Source organism: Simochromis diagramma, unplaced genomic scaffold (assembly GCF_900408965.1).
Source record: "Simochromis diagramma unplaced genomic scaffold, fSimDia1.1 OVJJ01000396.1, whole genome shotgun sequence".
In the NCBI taxonomy this organism is placed as follows: Eukaryota; Metazoa; Chordata; class Actinopteri; order Cichliformes; family Cichlidae; genus Simochromis; species Simochromis diagramma.
The window spans coordinates 135,519-158,395 of record NW_024387048.1 but is presented as its reverse complement, the minus strand read 5'-3'; the positions used below and the strand labels follow the sequence as shown (position 1 = coordinate 158,395).

At 39.6% G+C, this 22,877-nt stretch overlaps 1 protein-coding gene across 1 annotated transcript; it reads right to left on the bottom strand.

Moving 5' to 3' along the window:
• Positions 1-4,900: 4,900 nt before the first annotated feature.
• Positions 4,901-22,634, bottom strand: LOC120741757. The gene is made up of 7 exons (XM_040044788.1): positions 22,575-22,634; positions 21,950-22,051; positions 8,125-8,203; positions 6,329-6,412; positions 5,920-6,186; positions 5,713-5,787; positions 4,901-5,359 (listed from the first exon to the last, which is right to left on the bottom strand). The coding sequence occupies exons 1-7, from the start codon at positions 22,632-22,634 to the stop codon at positions 5,211-5,213; spliced, it is 816 nt and encodes a 271-aa protein (XP_039900722.1). The 3' UTR covers positions 4,901-5,210.
• Positions 22,635-22,877: the final 243 nt, after the last annotated feature.

The window sequence follows — 22,877 nt, the reverse complement described above, 5'->3', positions numbered from 1 at the left end:
CAGGACACTTCTGTTGGCTTTTCATCTCCTTCCTGTTTACTTTCAATCAGAGACAAAATTATGTAAAACTCATGTTTATTCTGAAAGCTGAAGGAGGCTCAGACCACATATCTTAATACAAGCTGCTTGTTCAGGACGACATGTTTCCTAAATTCTCTATGTGAGGATGATGAGATAGATGAGATAGCCTTTATTTGTCAGTTGCAGGTCTTTTGTCCACAACCGAGATGACAGACCTTGTCGACCGTACATACAATACAAACATCACATTGGGGAGACAGGTCAGGCCAGGTAGCGAGGAAAAATAACATTGAAATGTGTAACACAGAAGGATAATACAGGAATGCACAGATATCAACACACCATAGCACAATAAACACAGACAGCAACATGGGAAAGAGTTCCAGTGTGTACATCTGATCTGGGACCGCTGCAATCTTTCGACTGCACCTCCAGCTGACCCGATGTCCACATCAGAGGTAAGCGTTGGAGGTGGCGTTGGATCCGGGGTAGGGAGGGTGATGCATCGGTGAGTGCTTATCAGTATCAGTATATGTATATGTATACTGATATATACATCAGTGTGAAGTATATGTGTGTGCGTGTCCATAGTTCAGCTGAGACAGTGTCCTCTGCCCTATCAGGCTAAGTAAACAGTCTTCCAGCCAACCCAGGTGGCCTTGCATGGAATTGGAAGGAACAGACTAAACACAGTCGTTATCAGGGTGTTTTGTTCAGCTCCAGCCTTGTAGCTGGCACCGAAGGGGTATCCGCATAAGTGATGTTATTTTTTACTTTAGTGCGAACAGCTCATATGAATTTCAAAGCAGCTCTACAGTCCAACACTGGTCTCTCAATCTCCCGTTGGAGAGCCGCGAGCTTCGCCATACTTGCGTTCTGTGATGTTGTCATTTCTTGTGCTCAAGGAGCCAATTTCTGAGAACTCACGGCAGTGTGCCTCCCCGAGATGTCATCCAATTTTGCGCCCAGAGATGTTATTCCGAGCGAGCCCTTCCGAGATGCATCCAGTCTGCAGTCAGAGATCTTATTCTGAGTATTCACAGCAGCCGTAGTCTCTCCAAGATCTTATCCGTGCTGCACTCAATGGGCCCATTTTCAGAAACTCACGCCTCTCCCATCGTTCCAATCCCAGCGGGCAGCTTTGTGGGGGTTTGAACAGCCGGTTCCGCTTTCTTAATTCTTCGATAAGTCAGGGCCAAGCCAGCTCCGATCAGCAAGAACCCTGTGACCATGGTTCCAAATAGGTAGATATCTTCAGCAGTCAGGCTCACCCAAGCCCAGACTTCTCGTTGAGAAAGGGTGTCAATTGCATTTAGGGACCAGTTGATCCAATCCATAATTCCTCTTTTAGGTTTTAGAGAACAGACTGTGAGAGAGTGTTCCAGGGAAAATACAAAAAAAACACGAGACTAGACAAGGACATAAGTAGGGAAGATAAGGGAGAGGAGAAAAAGTGCGTCCGCCTCTTCCGAGGATGTGAGGATAAAGCACGACTAACAGGACTTAAAACCAAAGATGGAATTAAAACCTTTCAACATCATGAACAGAAACACTAAATGTACAACATTTCCTTACTAGCAGGACTTGCAGACAGTGGGAAGGAGCAGCTCTGTTTTTCAGGGAACAAACCTCTGACACAACCAGGTCAGGGCGGCCATGACCTGCTGGGTTTGGACAATTTCAGAACCAACTAGATGGAAATGTGTCCAACAAAATCAGCGTCCTAATGAGCCGCTGCTAGAAGGACAAAATCCTGACCTGACATCAGTCCAAGTGTCTGGTTAAATGTACTGAAAGGTGTTAAACAACAAGTGCTGCTGGAAGAGTTTTCATGAAGAGAACATTAACACTGTGAATGAGGGATGGACTTTGATTCAGTTGACACAATCTGTTTTTCTTTCACTTTGAATAAATGTTTTTGTGGGACTGAGGATACATTTGTTTACATTTGGAAGTTTGATGTCATCTGTTCCTCTTGTTTCTGTCTTAAAACAGGATGAAAAATCTGTTTAAACAGAAATAAATAGAATTGAATTTCTGACAGCAGTAAATAAAAATGGTCCCTGAGCTCAGTATGTTTGTGACTCTGAGATGGAGGTGAAACATGTGAAGCTGGGCTGTGGTTTACTGCTCTCTTCCTGTCACAGACACTGTTTGACATCTGTTCATCTGTTGGTTTTTGTTCAGGCTGCAGGGATCATTTCTCACTGTGGGGATCCTCCTTCAAACAGTTACAGTAGTAGGTGGCTGAATGATCAGGTTTAACTTTTCCTATGCTCAACTCACAGCTGTCCTGTTTATCGACAGATATGAAGTCATCTTCCTGAGGATGACCGTATCCTTTGTTAAGCGTGCAGCTACCACTACGCTTAACTGTATACCCAATCACTCTGAATGTTTCTCTTTCTTTTTTCTGATACCAGAATACCTCACGTGGATTGAAATAACACTGTTCAGTCCCTCCACAGCTGAAGGAGACACTTTCTCCAACTCTCCTGGTCAATGTTAAATCCTCCTGAATCAGCTGTTCTGCTGCCATGGTAACCAGTGCTGTAGAGACACAGACAGATAGATGAAGGTTAGTGTGACAGTGTTTGTTACAGGTTGACTTTGTTGGCTCCTGATTGGCTGGAAACACTCACCTGAACACAGACAGCACAGAGCAGCAGCTGGGAGGAAAAGCATTTTGTGCAGTGGTGTTTCCTCTGGTGAACCTGGGGAGAAGTGGCGCTCTGATGCAGCTGAGGCCAAACAAGGACGAGCTGTGAGATCAGACGAGGGCCACGTGGTTTCTAACAGGTCCTCAAAGCTCCCATCAGCCCCTGCGGCCCACAGATAAGACTGCTGCTGCTGATTGACAGCTCAGCTGAAGCTGCTGTGGTTTCATCGTCTTCATTTCAATCTGACAGCAGATCCAAAAATCTGGGTCACATGATGCACAAACACTCAGAAACATTCATGTTGCTGTGAATTTACTAACACACACTGTTATCTGTTGTTTAACAGCTGTGATGAAAACACTAAATATAGAAACAGAAAGTAAGTAAATTATAAATAAATTATAAATACAAATTAATATGGTGGAAAAAATTATTTAAAAGTTCATAAATTGCACACAAAGTAGTTAAAAAAACATAAAATCATATTTAACAACATTTAGAGTAAAAATCTTATTTGAAACAAACACATGTGGTTGTGTTGTGTGTTTAAATATGTGCACACTGTGGTTCTTTCCCACATCTTCTAATGTGTTTTGTTCCAAGTTGGTTTCAGACTGAAGGATTCATTAAAGCCTTTTTAAGAATCATTCAAATGATGCTCATCAATTCTAATATCTATAAACAGTAATAAAAACAGGGCTGTGTTTCACGTCAGCTTCAGCTTCATTTATTTGTAGCCATGGTTAGATTTCATTTGCAGCAGGCAGTCATCCACCTTTACACACACATTTACACAACAGTACAAAAGTACTTTTTGATTCATGAAAGAGAAATAAGACAAATGTTGCCTTTGTATCATCTCTGATATGGAAGGGATCATTTGAAGATGTGAGTGAAGGACACAAATATTTGGATCTGGTGTTGTTCTACATTTTAGGACTAAAAGACAGAAGGAAGAAAGTGAAAGTGACTGTGCGAGGGGTTGAAGTCATGAAGTCAAGTGGAGGCCGCTGACTGCTGTTACTTTCTGCTGTACAGGTTCAACAGGGACTCACAGTCAGCCTGCTAGAACATTTGGATGAAGAGAAAAAGGAGGAAAAAGACTTTGAGGGAAAAATCCAATAAGATCAGCATGTTTTTAATGTGGGAATACAACAGTTTCCTCCACCATGACACACACTGGAGCCTCTTTTTGCTCACAGCTTCACTGTTTGTCTCAAAGTTCAGTTTGGAGGCCAAAATTGTTGCAACACATTTGTAAGTTTGCACTAATTTCACTGTGTGACCCTTAATGGATGTAATGAAAGAATCAGTCAGTGAAATATGAAGCTGTGCTGTAAGTTTGGAGGAGAAAAGTGTCTGAGTGACTTTAATGAGGTGAACACATGAATACAGAGCACTGACTGACACGTACAGACTCCTTTAATGAGTCGCACACATTTTTGTGACTTCATGAAATGTCAAAAATGACACAACACACAACAAGCTGCGAGCACATTATTGTCTGTTTGCTGTTTGTGTGCTTTGTTTGCTGTTATGATAGCAGGCATACAGCCATGTTCTCAATGTCTCAGCTATCATTGATTATTGCTGCTTTTCCTCTTCTATTAGGCACTTCAACTCAATGAATGACACACAGAAAGATTTCATGACTGTGTTCTTCAAAATAAGGAGAATATGTTATCTGCATCTGAATGACTCATGTTGCCTTGTTTCTACTTTGTTTGCATATTTCTGCTTGTTGGAAAGGATTTTCTGAATCATTCAGTAGTTTTTGTAATAATAAGGACATTTAGCAAGACTTCAAAATGATTCTCCAACATTTGCTGTTCAGACTTGATCTGTTCTTACGTGTGTGATATCCAGAATGAAAAACTCAGCTCAGGTAATAAAATGGGAGCTGAGCAGACTGCAGGGGCTTCATGGTCTCTCCTTTGATTCCATTAAAGTTCATTTGTCAGCTCTGAGTTGAGGATTTGAGCTGTTTCTCTCACAGGTGAAGAACACAGATCCTTCCTGGAATCATTCTTGAAGCAGAGTTCATGCTTGTAACTGTCATTGTGTTATTAAAGTGAAAAGACACAGCTAACGGTGTGGAGGCTGCAGAGCAGAAACCCACACAGCCCGTCTGCTGCAGGAGAGCAAGTTTGGATACAGTCAGTTTGTGCTTCACTCACACGGGTTGTTGTTGATCACACAATGAAAGTAGAATCAAACTCTTCATCTTCAAATCTTTATTATTCACACAAACACAACTACACTGTTTGACATTTGAAAATCAAACAAAAACTTGTGATAAAAATATTCCTGATGATTTTTGTTACTACAATAAAAGTCACAATAAGTACAAAAAGAATTCTAACTCAGAGCAACAATACATGTAAAGATGTATTTATTTCAGATGATCTTCTAACTGTTGAAGAAAAAGGCAAAATAAGCACAACACATCATAACTAACATTTGTGATCAAAGTGATGAATGAGATGAATTGATGAGATGTGATGGTGAGAAAAGGCGAGCAGGAAACAGTCAGTCAGCATGTGTGCAGTTGGTGGACGCTCCCTTGTTTGTGAGCATCATCAGCAGAGAGAGTCCACAGCAGTACACCAGACTCTTCACTATCAGCACTGTGTACAGCAGGCAGAGCAGCTTCACCCTGCACTGAGACTGGAAGGACACTGAAGGACAGACAGACACAAAGAGACAGACAGACAGTCGGGTTATTCCTCTCAGATCAAGGAGAAAAAGTCCAAATAGAAACAGTCACAGCTTCTTCTTCAAGTGGATGAATTGATGTAGTGTTTGTGTCCACTTGGGGGCAGAAGAACTCCACAAGCAGCTAACAAACTGATCTCTGACATATTATGGTCTGTCTGCTGTTTGGTGCTGAGCAGCTAGTGTACAGTGGCTTTATCAGAGCTTGTTGGATGAAGATTTGATCAATTAGTGCAACTTTAAGAGCCTAAACTTGTTCCAGCTCCCTCATTGGACATTGGAGCTGTCCATGCAGAGAGGCAGCAGGTGATCTTACAGTCAGCTGGCTGCAGAGCTGGCAGGTCTGCTGGCTCTCTCTCTGGAGGACAGGAGGCTGCTGGAGCTGGAAGCTCTGAAACAGAAAAGGAGTCAAATGTTTGGAGCTGCAGTGAGAAATGTCAGTCCTCTGCTGCTCTGCTCTCTTTGACAGCATCTCCACATGAAGCTGAATCACTGCTGAACACAGTCACCAAGCCTTCATTACCTTGTTGTGTTTGGGCCTCCACTGTGCCCCCCTCGTGCTTCACGTAGCAGGTACATTCATATGTGCTTTTCTCCTGCTGATGGATCAGTAAGATGGAGGTGTTGCGTCCCGCCTCTCTGAGCTCCAGCTGCTCTCCCTCAGCAGGGGGCAGCTCCTCCAGCCGGCCGTTCTTCTTCTGTCTTTTACACGACAGCTGGACCAGGTGGGGAAACATGGCTGGGGGCACACACAGCAGGGAGCTGTTCCCCTCCACGTGGACTCTGGGTCCTGCTGGTTGAAAAACACAGAGATTATGTTCTGTTGTTTCCTCTTTTTAGCTTCATAAGAAATATTTGAAAACATAAATGGTGACATGGTGATGTGGTGGTTTGCGCTGTAGCCTCAAAGGGAGAAGGTTGTGGGGTCAGACCTGCTGGTCGGGTGGGGCTCTGCTGTGTGTTTGCAGGAACTCTCGGTGCCTGTGTCGTTCTTTTCTGGGTGCTCTGATTTCCATCTACAATCCAAATACAAGTTTTTTCAGTTAACTGGTGATTCTGAATTGTGTGAACCACTGGTTCTGTTTGTGTTTGGACTCACAGTGTGTCAGTGATGTTCCCTCTATTATCCACTGCCAGCTTGAACAAGCTCTCTCCTTTTAGGACTTTTATGGTTAATTTCATAATAATAACAAAGACATTTAACATATATTTTTTTATTATTTAAAAGTTTAATAAAAAAATTTCAGAGCTCACAGCGTTGAGATAACATCTTAAATATTTAATATTAAACACTTTAATTTAATAAAATTAACACTGAAATAGAATGTCAGTGTTTTCTTTTCACAAGTATTTTCATAGTTTTTATGAATGAAATGAAATATTTTTATAATTATGTTGTTGTTGTTTTTTTCAAATGTGTAAAGTGTGAAGCAAATATGACTTGATGTAACAGACTTGAAAATATTGATTCAATTATACTGAAATGTCCGCCGTCTGATGCTGTTCTTGAGAACTAACATTTACCTCATGATATTATTATTATTATTATATTTACACTGGCTGCTCTCTGCCCAACCTGGAGGTCACTGCAAACTCTCGGTACCTCAGCAGAGCTGGCAATATCATCAAGGACCACTCTCACCCCAGCAACCAACTGTTTGAACTATTACCGTCAGGCCGACGGTACAGGTCACATAAAACCAGGACAAACAGATTCAGGGATAGCTTCTTTCCCAGAGCTATCACCGTAGTAAATAAGCACAAAACAATTGAACCTATTCCATACCGTCACTGTCATTATATTAATGCTGCTATCCTGTATATATTGTACATACTATTGTTTGAGTACTTACGATTGTTTTTTTGTACTTTTATATTTTACATTTATATTTATTATTGAAACTTGCACCAAGGGAATGGCACTCCAATTTCGTTGTACTCTGTACAATGACAATAAAGGCTATTCTATTCTATTCTATTCTATTCTATTCTATTTTTCCTAAATGTATTTAATTTTGTCAAATATGATTTAAATAAATTTAAACAGTCCATCAGGATTGAAACACTTAAGTTTGCACCATTATATGTAAAGTTAGAATGTTTTTTATTTTCTATAAAATTGTAATTTTATTTATTTTTTATTTTATTTAAAAAATATTCTTAAATAATACATTAATTTAACCGTTAAAAATATTTATTATTTTGCTCTTGAACACACATAAATATGTTTATTAAATCATTACTTGCTAAATAAACATGATTTTTTTTATTGTTATTTTTTAACAGTATCGGTTTTAACTCACATATTCATATATTCTTTAGAAAAAAGACTTTCTGAACAAACACATTTCTCAATGTTTTTATTTACATTTAACCAAAGCTGACATTTCTATGTACATTTTAATACCAAACATATTATTTTTAACACCAAATATGATCTTGTGTTAAAAACCAGCAGATGGTGCAGAATCACTGAGAGGATCAAATCCTAAATATTTGTAACATCACTAATATTTGCAGAAATAAAGAATAACTTTAGTTGTTCAGTGAGATTTCAACATGTTTTCAGAGATTATTGAGCTTTTCTTATGTAACAATGGCTGCAGATGAATTCTCTACTAATGATGAAAAACTAACATGTAAAGCCTGAAGCAGCAGAAACTGACTTTAAACACATTTTCAGCTTCTACAATAAAACAACTGAAGGAAAATAAATGTTTGTTCTTACCTGTTACAGACAGTTTAGTTCCAGAGCCAAAGATGAAGTACCATCCTCCTCCCACAGTGAGACAGACTGCTACAAAAACCTGCTGTTGAACGTGTCAGCTGAGGTGAATGAGTCCAAATGAGGAAGCAGGATCATATTTCAGCTCCATGATGTGTTTCTCTAATGTTCATATCAACATGACTGTCTCTTCTTCTCTTTTCTTTTAGCCACACTAGCAGCACGGCTCTGATCTTAATGTCAGTCTGTTGGTCAGTCCACTACTTTAGTCCACATGAAAATAGAAAATCACTATATAAGCACCAGTCCATTTATCCCATCAATGATGCACCACTACAATGAAACATGCTGCTGATAGGATCATGGTTTGGCCCATCTGGCTCACCATCATTAATCACACAATCAATTTTGAATTCTAGCAGCAAATTGTAAAGAAAACTATCAGAACATGTGTCTGTGAACTGAATCTCAGGAGAAAGTGGGCCATGCAGCACCACAATGACACAAACCAGTCACGTTTGTTTTCTTTGTTCCAAATAATGGTGAAAGAAAAATAATCCAGTGAATCCAGCGAGTGATGTGATGAGTCTCTGATGTCTTTCTGATGTGGTTTTGTTGCGTCCTTCAAACCACACCTGGTGTATTTTAGAAGAGAAACATGTTGGTCTGCACAGGCTCTTCTATTTCCAGCACTGACAGGATTTCCTTTGCTGTTTCTTCTGTGCTGCACATTTTCCTCTGTTTTCTGCAGCTTGATGGAGCTTCTGTAAAAAATAGATCCAGAGTTATTTTTAGTGGTGCAGAGCAAAGAGATGCTTCAGGGATGCTTCTGAAATGTGCTGTGTCATGTCTGCTGGAATCATCAGTGTTGTACTGAGTGGCCTCAATCAGCTCCAGCAGCCTCGTAGGAACACAAAGCGTCCATGCCTGCTGTTAAAAATAGAGCTTTGGAACAACCGAGTCCAACAGAGTCCAACAGAAATGGTGTGAAAGAGCTGGAAGCGAGCAGTTCATGTGAGAAAACCCAACATGTCAGAATTAAAGCTGCTCTGTGTCAAAAATGGAGTCAAATTCTTCCAAACTGATGTGCTGGACTGATTATCAGTTACTGCAGGTGCTCCAGCCGAGGAGGAGCAGGAACCAGCAGAACTGCCAAACCCCACCGACACACATCACACACACCACAAATGCCACACTCACAGAGAGACAAAGATAGAAAACAGAGGGAGGAAAGATGCTGTTTAGGCAGTGGAGGATCGGGGAGTTCATTTTAATAGTTCAGTCCTACCCTTTCCTCTAACTAACAAAAATAACACTTTATTGTGTTTGGGAATTAAAAGTGACTGAATGAGCACGGATAAAATCCAAAGGAAAATTCCAAGTAGTTAAATAGTGATTTATACTTGTTCAGCACCATGGACAGCTCACTAAAGGCCTAAAGAACAAAAAGCACAGAGACAGAATTAAAAATACACATTGAGTAAAAAAAGTCATCTATTCATTATTAAAATGATCATCACTCGTGGTATTTATGCTAAATGACTCACCATTTATTCAGACACATTAGGGTTGTCCCGTTTAGAGCTTCACCATGTCATGCTTAAGTGCTCAAAGATTTTCAACGGCCCTTTCATTTCCTCTCTTCCACAAATAAATCTCCCTGATGCTTAATGCAGATGTTTTGCTCTGTGTATGTTAAATATGTATTTCTTTTACATGATGAATTAATCCTGTATCTTTATCTCCATCTTTGTCTGTCACGGTTCGCTTGAAGACTCACACACAGGACTCAGAAGCTTAGGGGCACACAGTTGGTATTTATTACAGTTCCACCAGGTGTATATACAAATAGTGCAGGGGTGGTGCTATATACAAAGCAGTGACAGTGAAAAAGGCTCCGGGGAATCCAGGTAGGGGAAAAGACACTTGCTCCTCTTCAGACAGTCTCCACTCGCGATCAGTCTCTCTCCAAACACTCACAAAAATAGGAATCCACTCAGGGAACACAAGGTCGGGTCCAGGGGATACAAGTCACACATAACGATCCAGCGATGAGTAGAAGTCACTCCCCTGGCTTAAATGCCGGCTGCACTAATGAGGCCCAGGTGTTTCCTCTTCAGAGGGGCGTGAGCCGAGGGCGTGAACCTGCAGTGAGTTCGGCCCTGGCGAGAGAGAGAGAGAGAGAAGGCAAGAGAGAGAGAGGGAGGGAGAGAGAGGGAGACAAAACTACTAATCAGCGGCCTGCTGATCCTCCGGGCCGTGACATTGTCACTGCAGCACTTTTGTTGCATCTGCATGTAAAAAAGAGTTTTGATCTGGAACATCTCCTGATATGGATGAATTTCATGATGGCATCCAGGATGAAAAGTTCAAAATCTGATTCCATCTTTGGCACAAGAGTAATCTCAGCTTGTGCTGCCCTGGTTACTAAAACTTAAAAAAATGCTGGGTTATTTTCATAACTCAACTTCGGGGTAAAAGCCGTAGGTTCGTAAGTTGGGTTATTGTGACCAAATATTGGTTCAAAAGTCATGACTCAGGAGTTGGGTTAGTAATTTGCCGGGTTCTTCAATTCATTCCACAGCTTGACTCATTCTGTTGGGTCATAGGTTGGGCAGCTTTGATAAAATATTGGGTAAAAAGTTTACCCAATTGTTAGAGTTGAAGATAAGCCTCAGAAGAAGCCAGATCATTCTTCACAAACTGCCATTTTCAACTAGACTGTGACCTGATCAGATATCACTGGACTTCTCCTCTACTATGAAATAAAACGTGGTAAGTAAAAGGTGAATTCTAACAGTTTGAAAATCATATGGTTGATAATGCAATTTATTAGTTTATTCTAGAACTTTACCTACTCGTCAAAGGTCTTTTAACAGATTACACCAGCCAGCTTGTGATGAAGAAAGCTATTTCAACTTAAAAATGCTTGATATCATCTTTTAAAGTTATTATTTGAAATGAGGCTGAGGTTGCTGTGTTTGACAAACTATTTAGAGATCACTGTATACAGAACAAAGAAATTATGAGATTGGGTGTTGCATTTGTGGGGAAAAAGGTTAAAAAAAGAAAAAGGAACACAGTCTAACTATTTAATTCAATTCAATTATTTAATTTAACCTAAATGACCTCTATGTTGATAACAACATTTTTTTATTTTAAAATTTAAAGGAAATGATCATTTGTCCCATTTAGACTTTTTAAGGGTAGATTGCGCTAATACTTTGATCCCCTTCTTTCCTTCGTTCACTAGACCACACAAAGGGCACGAGCATACCTGCACTTGGGATGGCAACAGCAACCTACATAAGTATTTATACTGCCACCACCAATATTTAGCCACCATCTTCAATCCTCACTCTGAGACCTCAGTAGCTTTAAGGTCCGCCACTCCAAAATTTACGTGTAATCAAAGTAAAATAAAAAAACACTAATTTACTGCCTTCTAAATATCATTTATATTAAGCCTTTTGGTTCTTAGTCAACACACAAGGCTAAGTTGTGTTGTGGAAATTCGTTAACAAAGCCTGCAGACATGATGAGCAGTTAAAACCCAACACTTTTTGTAACTCCGAAATGACAACACAGGCACGGCTTCTTCAAGATGGGCGCTTTGCTGCATTTATTGAACACCGTGAAAACTACAAACATAAAACACAAAGGCTTTAAGTGCTTCAGTCTATTAAAAGTAACACTTGTGCTTTAACAGAAAATAAAAATAAAAAATTACCTTGTGGCCGCCTGCCACTTTGGAGGTCCTAGAAGAAGAACTTTACAGTCTTGTGCATTCTAAATTAAAACATAAAATATTAGAACACCAGACATTACAAATTTTCACAATATTACAATACAATTATAGCAAATACCTTGTACAGCTGGTAGACTAACCAGGCTTTTGCAGATAGCTCACTGAACTTCTTAGCGTGATTATTAAACGTGGGCCTCACAGCCTATATGATCACGCCCAAACCAACTATTAACCTTCTTTATACATAAGCCATTTCTGTGAAACTTACGCCTTTATTTCCCATGCATGAGGAGAGACGTCAGTCAGGGGGCACTGAGAGTCGTCTCTGACAATGAACAGTTCAGGTCCCTTTTAAAACAGTCACGGAACAAAAGGCTTTTTACAGTTGTAGTTCACACCTTGGCTCTAAACAGAAAACCTCTATCACCTGTGAGAATCTGCCCCACTCTGGGCTCAAACTTTCCCATATGAACTTCCATTTCCTGGGACTCACCAGGCTCCCGTCATCTGTTTACCGGCATGAATAAGGTGTGAACAGGACACGCTAAGTCTACGTCCACACTAATGCATTTTCGTTTGAAAACGCATCGTTTTCTCTCCATTTTGGCCTCCCGTCCACACTGAGACGGCGTTTTCCCCAAGGAAAACCCAGCGTTTTGAAAACGCTCTCGAAAACAGATATTTTTCAAAATGGAGCTGTCCCGTCGCAGTGTGGAAACTCGAAAAAGCACACTTTCTAAAACGATGATGCATTTTAGTCATGTGATGCAGTCATGTGACCAATTAAACAAAGATAGCGGAGTGCATTATACAGCAGTTGTTTTGATTGCTCTCAATTTTGACAGCCCTATTAAAGATTAATATCAGTTTGTACATGCTCCAGATAGCGTTTCTACAAATTCTTTAATTCTCACTCGCTTTTGCAACTTTGTACTTTTGTGTTACTCGCAGCAACAACTCCACCTCATTGTTAGTCCATTTAAAAAACTCGGTGCTTTTCCTCAACATTTTGCCGCGACGTTTCAACGAGCCAGAAAGTAAATAAGCGGCAGACAGAAATGAGGCAGGCTGAATCTTCTTGCGTTTCACGCATGCGCAGTACTGGAACTTAAGAGTTTTGAGCCATTTCAATGTGGACACACAACTCTGTGAAAATGCTGGTGTGAATGCAGAGCGTTTTCAGACAAAAACGCCGTTTTCAAATCTATCCGGGCTAGTGTGGACGTAGCCTAAAACCAAGTGACATCAAAGCATCTTCATCAAGACAATACATTAAAGAGAAATCCCACTACAGTTGTGAAAGGGTTAACCTCGCGGGGCTGAGAATGTTGGCTGCATTCAGACCCTCTCAGTATACAGCTAATCTACTCTTCACTTAGATGGAGGCAGTGCTAGCTACTCTATGACACTGTGTGAAAGCAGCCTGTCACTACTTCACAGACGAAAGTCACCGACTTAATTGCCCGAATGATTGGTTCAGGGTACACAAGCTGTGCAATCACACTTGCTTATATATATATTTTTAAACTTATATCTATGTACATTCACTTTAATGAAAATTAAAAATGAGAAATGCTATCCCTGCTAACTTTGTAGTATCGTGATGGACCGAGCAGTGAAGGAACGTCAGGCACAGGTTAAAGTGCAAAAAACATTTTTTTTATTTGACCCTGAAACAAACTTGGTTAAATTATACGGAAAATTCAAAATCTTGTGCCCATAAAAGAGGTCAAAGTAACAGAACTCTTCTCGAAAGCTGGTAAAAAACAATACTACTAACTCAAGCAAACTAACCTACCTAAACGAGACAAAGGGGAAACTTAAACAGTGGCTGATCAGCCAACAAAAACACAGAAAGGCGTAGAACACACAAAACCCAACTAAAACTAACATCACAAATTCCATTTCCTCTGATGATCCAGAAATGTGGTATGACCCAATTTGCAGGTCCCCACATAGACTTGCTCCAACTTTTAGCTCATCAACCAAGGGACTGATAGTAGCTGCCACTGAAGTAACTCAGAAAACAAAGAAAGATTAAATCATACATACATAACAGTGTAAACTAAAATGTGTGCACTTATTTTAGAATACAGTATAATTTGATTATATAAGTAAATTAATTCTACAGCAAAACCAATTCTTTATTTTCCTGTAAATTAAATCCTATATTTAAAGAAAGAAAAATGTAAGTGAAGTGTTATGGTTAAGCCTCCATTGTAATACTGATGTTTGGTAGATATTGACACTGCGTGGCTGTAACTGCAGCCATCACAAGTAGATTCAATTATTCTAAAATGACCATTAAAAGTGTTTTAACTTTGATTATTTAACTTTAGAACATCCGTGAGGTACACTTGGGGGGATATCTTAGGTTGCCAGTCTTGAAGAACACCAGCACATATCCATACATGAAGGATGGAGGGTCCAAATTAACTTAATGCAGCGCTATGGAGAAAAGTGAGTATTTCTTGCACATAATGAAATCAGTCATGTTTTTATTTTGTTGTTGTTGTTGGTGGTTTTTGTTTGTTTGTTTGTTTGTTTGTTTGTTTGTCAATTTCACTGTGGCTACATTTGGGCTTCTTGGTCAGAATGTCAGGGACACTGTGCTGTCCTGGCCCAAATAAAATGACTCCAGTGGCAGCTCCTAAAGTGTGTGTGTGTGAAAACAAAGAGGATCAATTAAAAATGTTTCATTTCTTTTTTTTTTTTTTTTAATTCTGTTCTTTGTATTTGTTTATTTTATAAGAAATCTACAGAAAAGGAAAGTTTTTGTTTATCCAATTTTATTAAATGCAACTGTTTTTGCTTGCAGCCCAACTTCAGGAATAAGGGCAATTTTGGCAGCATCAATAGTTGATCAGTTTTCATGTTTAAAGGACTGCCATGGCACAGGATATGTTAGTATCTACACTTCAATGGATACACAAAACAATAATTAAAAAACCTGAATACTGGTCAGTTTTTCAATCAGTATACTGAGTGTCACTGTGATTATAAAAAAATATTATAAAAATAAATCCCTTTGATGTCCTCACCAAGAAAAAAGCAATGGAAATTTTTTTTGTTTGCATTTCTTATTGATTTGGGTGAGTAATAACCACAATCAATTTTTTTTTTTCAATAGACCCTGTAGTTTTTAAAATATTGATCTCTACCAAACGGTTGAGATGTCTCCTTATGGTAAAAGTATGAAATGTCATGCAAATACAATTACATTAGACGATACAGTTGAAAAAAATCAAATAAAGGGCCAAATTATAATTATATTAATAACAAAAACTATCCAGGGCATTGGATACAGTTTATTTCTAGCAGCATGCCAATGAACATTGCTGTTTTCATTCCATCAAAGGAAAGTATTATATCAAACAACAAAATACATAGTTTTTTCATCTGCAAATGTGAAAAATGTGGTACAGCACGAAACACTCACATTCAGGCCACTTCTGATTGAATGCTACTGTGCAAAATCAGTTTTGTTTTTAAAAAATAAATAATAAAATAAAATAAAAACAGTGGAAATCCAGGACATCTGCTTGTGGTTTTGGTCATTGGGGTCTTTGGGTGTAGCTTTTATTCTGTGGTCTTGGAGAGCTGAATCATGGTTGTCCAACTCTAGATGCTGGCTTGTTAACTTGGTTCAGACACAGCCAGGTGGAAACCTTTTGAGAGCTACGGTTTCTGGTCCAGCAGGGCACAGTCCCTCTTGTAGACCAGGTCAAGGATGTATCCGAACAGTGGAATATGCCATCTCCTTAACTTGTAACTTATAACTTGTCTTATACAGGTGTAATAGCATATCAGAAAGTAGTTTAATTCCTCCCATATGCTAATTACATACAGGGATGAGTGATGGGCATGGAATGGTGATCTTTGCATTGGATTCTTTGCTCCACCATTTGACTGATGAAAGAACCATGAACCCACAGGCATTGTTTAGGAGGTTGACACATTTCTTGTCAAACCATTTCATTGCAATCAGACCTTCATCAGACCTGTAATAACAGGCTCCATGGCCCTTCTTCATCAGGTCTTTGTCTGCCATCAGGGGAGCTCCACCGGTGCAGTTTGGTCATACAGTACCAATGCACCTGACACCCAAGGAGGTGTGCAAGTTCTGGACCAAGCTGAAACTTGTGAAGAGCTGAGGTTCTTTTATGGGTTTGCATAGTGTTTTTTACAACTTTGGCCCCTTAGAGGGAGCTTCTGTTCCTTTTCACTGAGGGGAGCATTGAAGAATGTAGATCCCCCTTGATACAGCAGCAAGTCGTGGATGATGCCAGATGAACTTGCTTGGCAGAACAATTTAAAGCCCCGCTCATCTGGTTTGTTGGCATACTGGTGGAGAGTGCCAGCCCTAGTGGCTTCATATGAAACCATGACCTGAAAAACACTGTGGTTGAAGGTGGATGGTATCATGAGTGTCATGCCACAGGACCATGTGATTTTTAGCCATATAATTGTTTAGCGTCCATATAGTACTTGTTCAGCATGAAATTATAATTTTGAAAACTTAGTAATATTAATTTACCAGCTACTGTAATTTGGTTAAAAAGTAATCAGTTGTGATATTTGTGATTTCCACATGTCATTCTTGATTTTCACAATATTTACAAATATTAACTCAGAAAGTTACAAAAATGACTCACTGAGGAAATTCTTTCAGCATATTCTTGCTGTGCTAACACTTAATGTGATTTATCAATAGCAATGGATAAACAAAATGGGTGTAGTGGTCTGATTTTATGGCAAATAATCAATTATAATAACATTTAGGTTATGTTAGCATTAGCACCATAAAGGGCCAAATCAACCGTTTGGTTGACCACTTTTTTAAAAAAATTATTAAACATTTAATTTCACTTTTTTAATGCTCTCAAGTGACATACATCTATTTAGTAAGTCCTCTAACACTATCATATATCAAAAAAATTATATCTTCCTACTGTAGTTTCATCAAAAACACTCAAAATATATTGGATGGTTTTTTGTTTCTGACTTCCTGTTTGGGAGAGGTGTAAGAAGAGCCAACAGTTTCCATTCACAGCGCCTTCTGGTGGATTTTGTTTTGGCATTACAGATGAAAAAACCAATTGGTAGAAAAGACTCAACAAGGTAGGTCAATTTCAGTGAAAGCCTCAGTTAGATATAGGGCCTGAAATGTGCTCTACCAATTGGTTGACCGGAACGCTAAAGGGTTAAATGTACAGTTTGTATGGACTCAATTTCTATCTCTTTAAAAGGGACATTATTATGCACATTATATGCCACGCATCCAAGTGACATCTTCAGTCATTTGCACATTTTAGATGCATAAATAATAAGATTTGTTAAAATCTATTGCGAAGTTGGCAAAAAGGTTTGCACAAGCTTGTGACAGTATAAAGTCTGTGAAACATGATACTTGATCTTGGCTTAGTCCATCTCCTAACAAATAATTGCAAGCATTCACAACCACAGACTGGTCTGCTTCGATGTTGTTTTGTCCTCTCTGAGCAAATGTCAGGCATAGTGTTGGAGCTCACCACTCCAGGATTACAGACAACTTGACATTAACCAAACAACTGCAAATAATCTTTAAATGTTACTTTACCGACCCTTTTCTTTTGTTTAAAAAATACAGGATGCGTGGTTCAGCCCTTGCAGAACTCCTAGACCAGCAACTGGATTTCTGAAGGAGCAATGTCAGAAAAAAAACTTGGTTCTATTAGGAAGAAGAATTCAGCACCAAAGGAACCCCAAGAAAATGTTCATCTTGCCTGGTACTAGAAGATAGATTTGTTTCTGCTTTTTGCAGCAATCTAAGGTCTGTTGATGGCTGCTTGAAAGCCTTTTTTGTTTTTGATGCAAGTTCTCCAGAGTCATGCGCCCAGGTTTGGGAATTCCTTCACACTGTCATCTATCCCAGGAATAGATGCATCCCAGGACATGAATCAAATGTGGTCAAATGAATGAGGGCTCATTAAGCTATGATGGAAGCATAAAATGTTGCTCATAAAGGTGCATGAAATGATCTGAGAGGGAGATTCCCTCTTGCCACTTTTCCAAAGTGTAGATGTTGAATTCAATTCAATTCTAAGATGTCCAAGATGGCGCCGGTGTACGTGGCTTGCCGTCCTCGGCTGTATCTGCTTCGCTGTTTTTTACCCTCTCTACGCTCTTTATATACCTTGGCATTGTATTTTTTTTATCCTTTAGTTTCTATGCTCATCTAATGGCTGTGCACTGATTACATACGACAGGCAAACACTTTTAAATCTAAGACTCTCTCATTCCTCTCGGGCTGATCCTTGATGGAACCTGGGTGACGCCACCCGCGCCCCGACCGGACCCTCCGACCAGACCCTCCGACCGGCTTCCTCCACCTACCTATTCCGAATCTACACAAGAAACGCTATAGGAAACGCGGTAGAAGGAGCGGCCGTCGCGTTCGCCTCAGGGTCTACTTTAAAGCCAGAGCCACAGGCTACCCATTTTATCTTCTTTCCCTCCTTCCCAGGAGCGCTCTGATGCTAAGTTGCTCACCCACCTTTGGATCTGCTCGGCCGACCACAAAGTCTACCCTGTTGTTTTGAAACCCCTATGTTCCTACTCTTCAGAGAAAATTAAAAGAGGAGGGAAACTTACAATTGACCCCCTTAAATACTCTTAGAATTGGATTCACCTGTGTATGTAGGTCAGGGGTCACTGAGCTTACCAGGCCAATTTGGGTTCCAATAATTAGTTCTAAAGGTTTTGGAATCAATAAAATGACAACAGTGCCCAAATTTATGCACCTGCCTGATTTTGTATAAACAATTATTGCACACTTTCTGTAAATCCAATAAACTTTATTTCACTTCTCAAATATCACTGTGTGTGTCTCCTATATGATATATTTAACTGACAGTTTTTATTGTAACAACCAACGATTTATACAGGAAAATAATGACTATTAACAAGGTTGCTCAAACTTTTGCATCCCACTGTAACAGGACACAGAACTAAAGAAAACCATGAATCAATATATGGACATTACCTGATGCCGCTTAAGTGAAGCAGAGCAGAGGGGTTTTTTTAGAGACAGACCTAAGAGTTCTGCAATTTGGCATAATTTAGAAAAAGTTAAAATTCCTTTGGAATTGAACAGCAGAAATTAGCCTCGTTTAAGAGAGGTCATATAAAAATACATCACTGTACACATAGTTAAACTGGTGCATAATAACCAAGTGAATAATGCAGAAAATAGAGATTTTGATGATAAACTGGTCTCTGAGTACACTGTGAGGGAAAGAGATGTACAGCAAGTGTGATTTTACTGAAGGGGAAGCTGTTGGGGTTGAAAATGTTTGATGTCTCTTACGAAAATAAGTGGTTATAATCATTTTCATACATTTACTGCAAATGTGCTTATAATGAGTTGGCACTCAGTCTTCTGAAGGTCATAAGCTTTGTTCGACATTACTGTCCGGACTGATATATTGTAGGAAATGACTTAGAGTGCAGAGGGGTAACTGCAAACGCTTACACACATAGATTATAATTAGAATAGGTCTCTGGGTCAGACAGTTCCGAATATGATATTTTAAACCAACTTTGAATCACTAGAAGAACAGTGGATAATAGCATTAGATTATCAAGGCTAGGCAGAGAGGTGTTTTCCTTTTCTGTCTCTTACAGACGAGGTCACGGAGAACAGAGGATGCTTCGGAGAAGACACCAAGACTGCCACGTCCGTGCGGGAGGAAGATAGCTGCTATAATCTATGTCTTTGTCTCACTATATAATGTTGTATAGCCCACTTGAGGGTCATCCTTTTTGTGAAACATGTTGCCGGTTCACATAGAGGTCCACAGCGCTGTGTAAACTTGTAATTTCAACTGCCAAAAGCAAAGTAAATTGTTTTTTAAAAGACAAACCTTTCTCCTGAGATTCCTTCCAAAAATTCTGAACACAACAAAGCAAAACAGCAAAAGTAAGAGAGAATTCATGACAGTCAGGGAAGAAATTATTTCAACCCCTGCTGATTTTGTAGGTTTGCCCACTAACACAGAAACGATCTGTCCATAATTCCAATGGTAGATTTATTTGAACACTGAGAGACAGAACAATAACAAAAAAATCCTGAAAAATGCGTTTCAAAAATGCAAATTAATTTTGAACTTTTTTGAAATGCATTTTTCTGGATTTTTTGGTTATTGCTCTGTCTCTCACGGTTCAAATAAACCTACCATTAAAACTATAGACTGTCATTGCCTTGTTAGTAGGCAAACTTATTAAATCAGCATCAAACTATTTCTTTCCTGACTTTATATTTACACATCAAAAAGGTTTGACCAAGGTTAGTTTATAGGGCCAGGAATAATTTCTGTTACGCTGACTTTATAATTAATTAGTTTTGTAAGTAATTAATTCTACTTGACATTTTTAATACTGTAAAACACGTTGTACTACCCAAAGTCAAATATAAATTTCACTGATAAGGGGTTTATACAACTTTGGACAGTTTATGCTTTTAAAATCGAACCACACATCAGTTTTAATTACCAGGTGTAAACTGTCAGGTATAACAAACTGTCATGGTTTTGGGTCTTTGATGCAGTGTCTTGTGTTTTTTGACTTTCATTATTATTTTGATCTTGAGGAGTGATTTATGTTTCCTAGTCTTTATTTTTAAATTTTAGTTTCCTTTTGCTTATTGTTTGTTATAATTATCTTGTGTTCCCCTCCTGTTCTTTAATCTCTATGTGTTTTATGGTCTCCCTTACTAAGTCAGTCTTATTGTCATGTCCCGTCTGTCATAGTCTTCATCTCTGTGTTCTGTCTTCAGCATCCCTTTAGTCTCCCCAGCCCATCTTGTCTCTGTCTGTATAAGTGGTCCCTTGCTTTCTTTCTGTGTCCCTCGCCATGTCCCTTGCGCTCTACCTCATTCTCTGTGTGTTTAGTCAGCCTGAGTCTCAGTATGCTTATCACTTCCTGTTATGGAAATGATATGAAAGTCCATGTTATGTCTAGTTTGTTCCTGCTGTGTTCCTATGTGTCTCCACTTCCCCAATATCATTTCAGTGTATATATGTCATAAAAATCCCCAACAGTACCACAATTCCTCTCTTGGAACCCTTTGAGATGTTTTCTCTAGATCCACAAAGCAAACATCACATCTGTAGTACTCGTTCTCAGCATGAGAGAGAGCAGTACACTGCTCACTGATCATTGCCTCTCTTTTTAATCTAGTTTCTCAAACTCTTGTCCATGTCTTAATGGCGTGGCTCATACGCTTTATTCTTGTGTTGAGCTACAGCTCAGCACGTCAGCCTTGTTCTTTAAAATTAATAACAGCACACGTGTTCTGCATTACTCAGGCATCCTCTCACTGTCCAGGATCTTACTAAACACTATGGTTAACAAGCCCACTGTTTTCTCTCCTAGACATCTCCATATCTCCACAGGTATGTCATCTAGACCAACTGACTTTCTGTTCTTCATCCACTTCATAGCTGCCCTCACTTCCTCCTGACTAATCTTTTGCACTTCTTGATTCACTGACTCCCCTTTTCTCTCTTACAGTTGACTAGACAGTATATAACCAACATGTGAGTGCTAAAGGCAAACATCTTTTGAGTTAGGTTTCTCAATCAGTAATGCTGTACAGTAATAGATGACTTGGTAATAGAAACAATCTTCTAACAACATTTTTAAATTACACAACAGTAAACATAAACAAAAAACTAACACAGAGATTATACAAGAAATATAGTAAATGCAACACAACTGAAAATTGTTTCCGTCCTCTGGGGTGAAGCTTCCAGCACCTCAGCTGCTCCTCATTCCAGGGCAATCAGCAGGAGGGTTCTTGAACCAGCGCTGCCTGCCACTCTACGCCAATTCGTCCTGCTACTGTTGGTGGTAACTAATTTTCTGTAAATAAAGTCTGCAACACGGTCAGCTATGGTCAAGCCATTTTATTACAGCATGTAGGAGAATGAACACACACATCAAAACATCACAGGTTCATAGTAATGAGCGTTCTAACCTTAGGGGGTCACAGCGTCCCTTTTATACCCTCACACACAACTCTCTGTATCTTTTAGTTACAACAGGTTTCTGTCCCGCGGGCTGTTGCTTGTCAAAGGGGCCACTACCTTTCCCAGGAAGCTCCTGGCACTGGTCATCTTGGGAGTTTCGTCCTTCTACGCCCTAACAGTTAGGAGATAACATAGTGAAACCTCTTTAAGAAAAGCTAAGCAGTTTTTCACCAGGTCAGACTGACATACTTCATCTAAGCATGCAAAGGTTGTAAAAAATGATACAGTGAAGTTCTGTCCACCTAAATCTAAATGTGAGGGTTAACTAGAATGTCCCATTAAACTCAGCCTCCTTGTGATCAAGTTCATGCTTGTCTGTCCCGTGTTTAATGTTGCCTCTCTGTTCACAGTTCCATCAGATTCACCTCCTAACATGCTACTATTCTGCAATGGTCCTGTTTGGTTCTACTACTTCAGTCTGTCTACAAACCAAAGGTTTCATACTCACCCCACTCCTTGGCCTGCCCTCCTGCCTGTTGTGACTCTCTTGGATTCCCCCCCCTCTGGACCTCATTGAACCAGACCAGCTCCTCTCACCGTACTCACCCGCCACAGGACACTCTCACGGCCACCGCCTCCAGGGCTAATCGGCCTCCACCTGCAAGTAAGCACCCCCCACTGTAATACCTTCTCACCTCCAACCATTCTCGTGCTCCTGCCCAGTACCCCCTCTCTCCTCTGTTATAGAGCTTCATGTTCCGTCACTCTTCTTGTGTTCTCCATGTTCAAACATTTCTCCTTCCTCAAATTTCTTCAACTCCTGTTTATGTTTCCAGTTTCAATCCATGTTCTAGTTTGAGTTCACATTTTTTGTGAATAAAACTTGTAAATAGTTTACACATATTGATTCTGCTTTTGGGTCCAAACAGCACACGAACCTCAAGTTCCTGACAGTGTCCCATACTAAGACTTGAATCAGTGAATCACATTAGAATTGA

Coding starts and splice junctions, on each gene's coding strand:
- LOC120741757 (XM_040044788.1), bottom strand. CDS start 22,634: ATGAAGCTCTATAACAGAGGAGAGAGGGGGTACTGGGCAGGAGCACGA. Junction 22,052..22,574: donor GAGCACGAGAATGGTTGGAG/GTGAGAAGGTAT, acceptor CCTAACTGTTAG/GGCGTAGAAGGACGAAACTC. Junction 5,360..5,712: donor AGCTCTGCAGCCAGCTGACT/GTAAGATCACCT, acceptor TCTGTCCTTCAG/TGTCCTTCCAGTCTCAGTGC.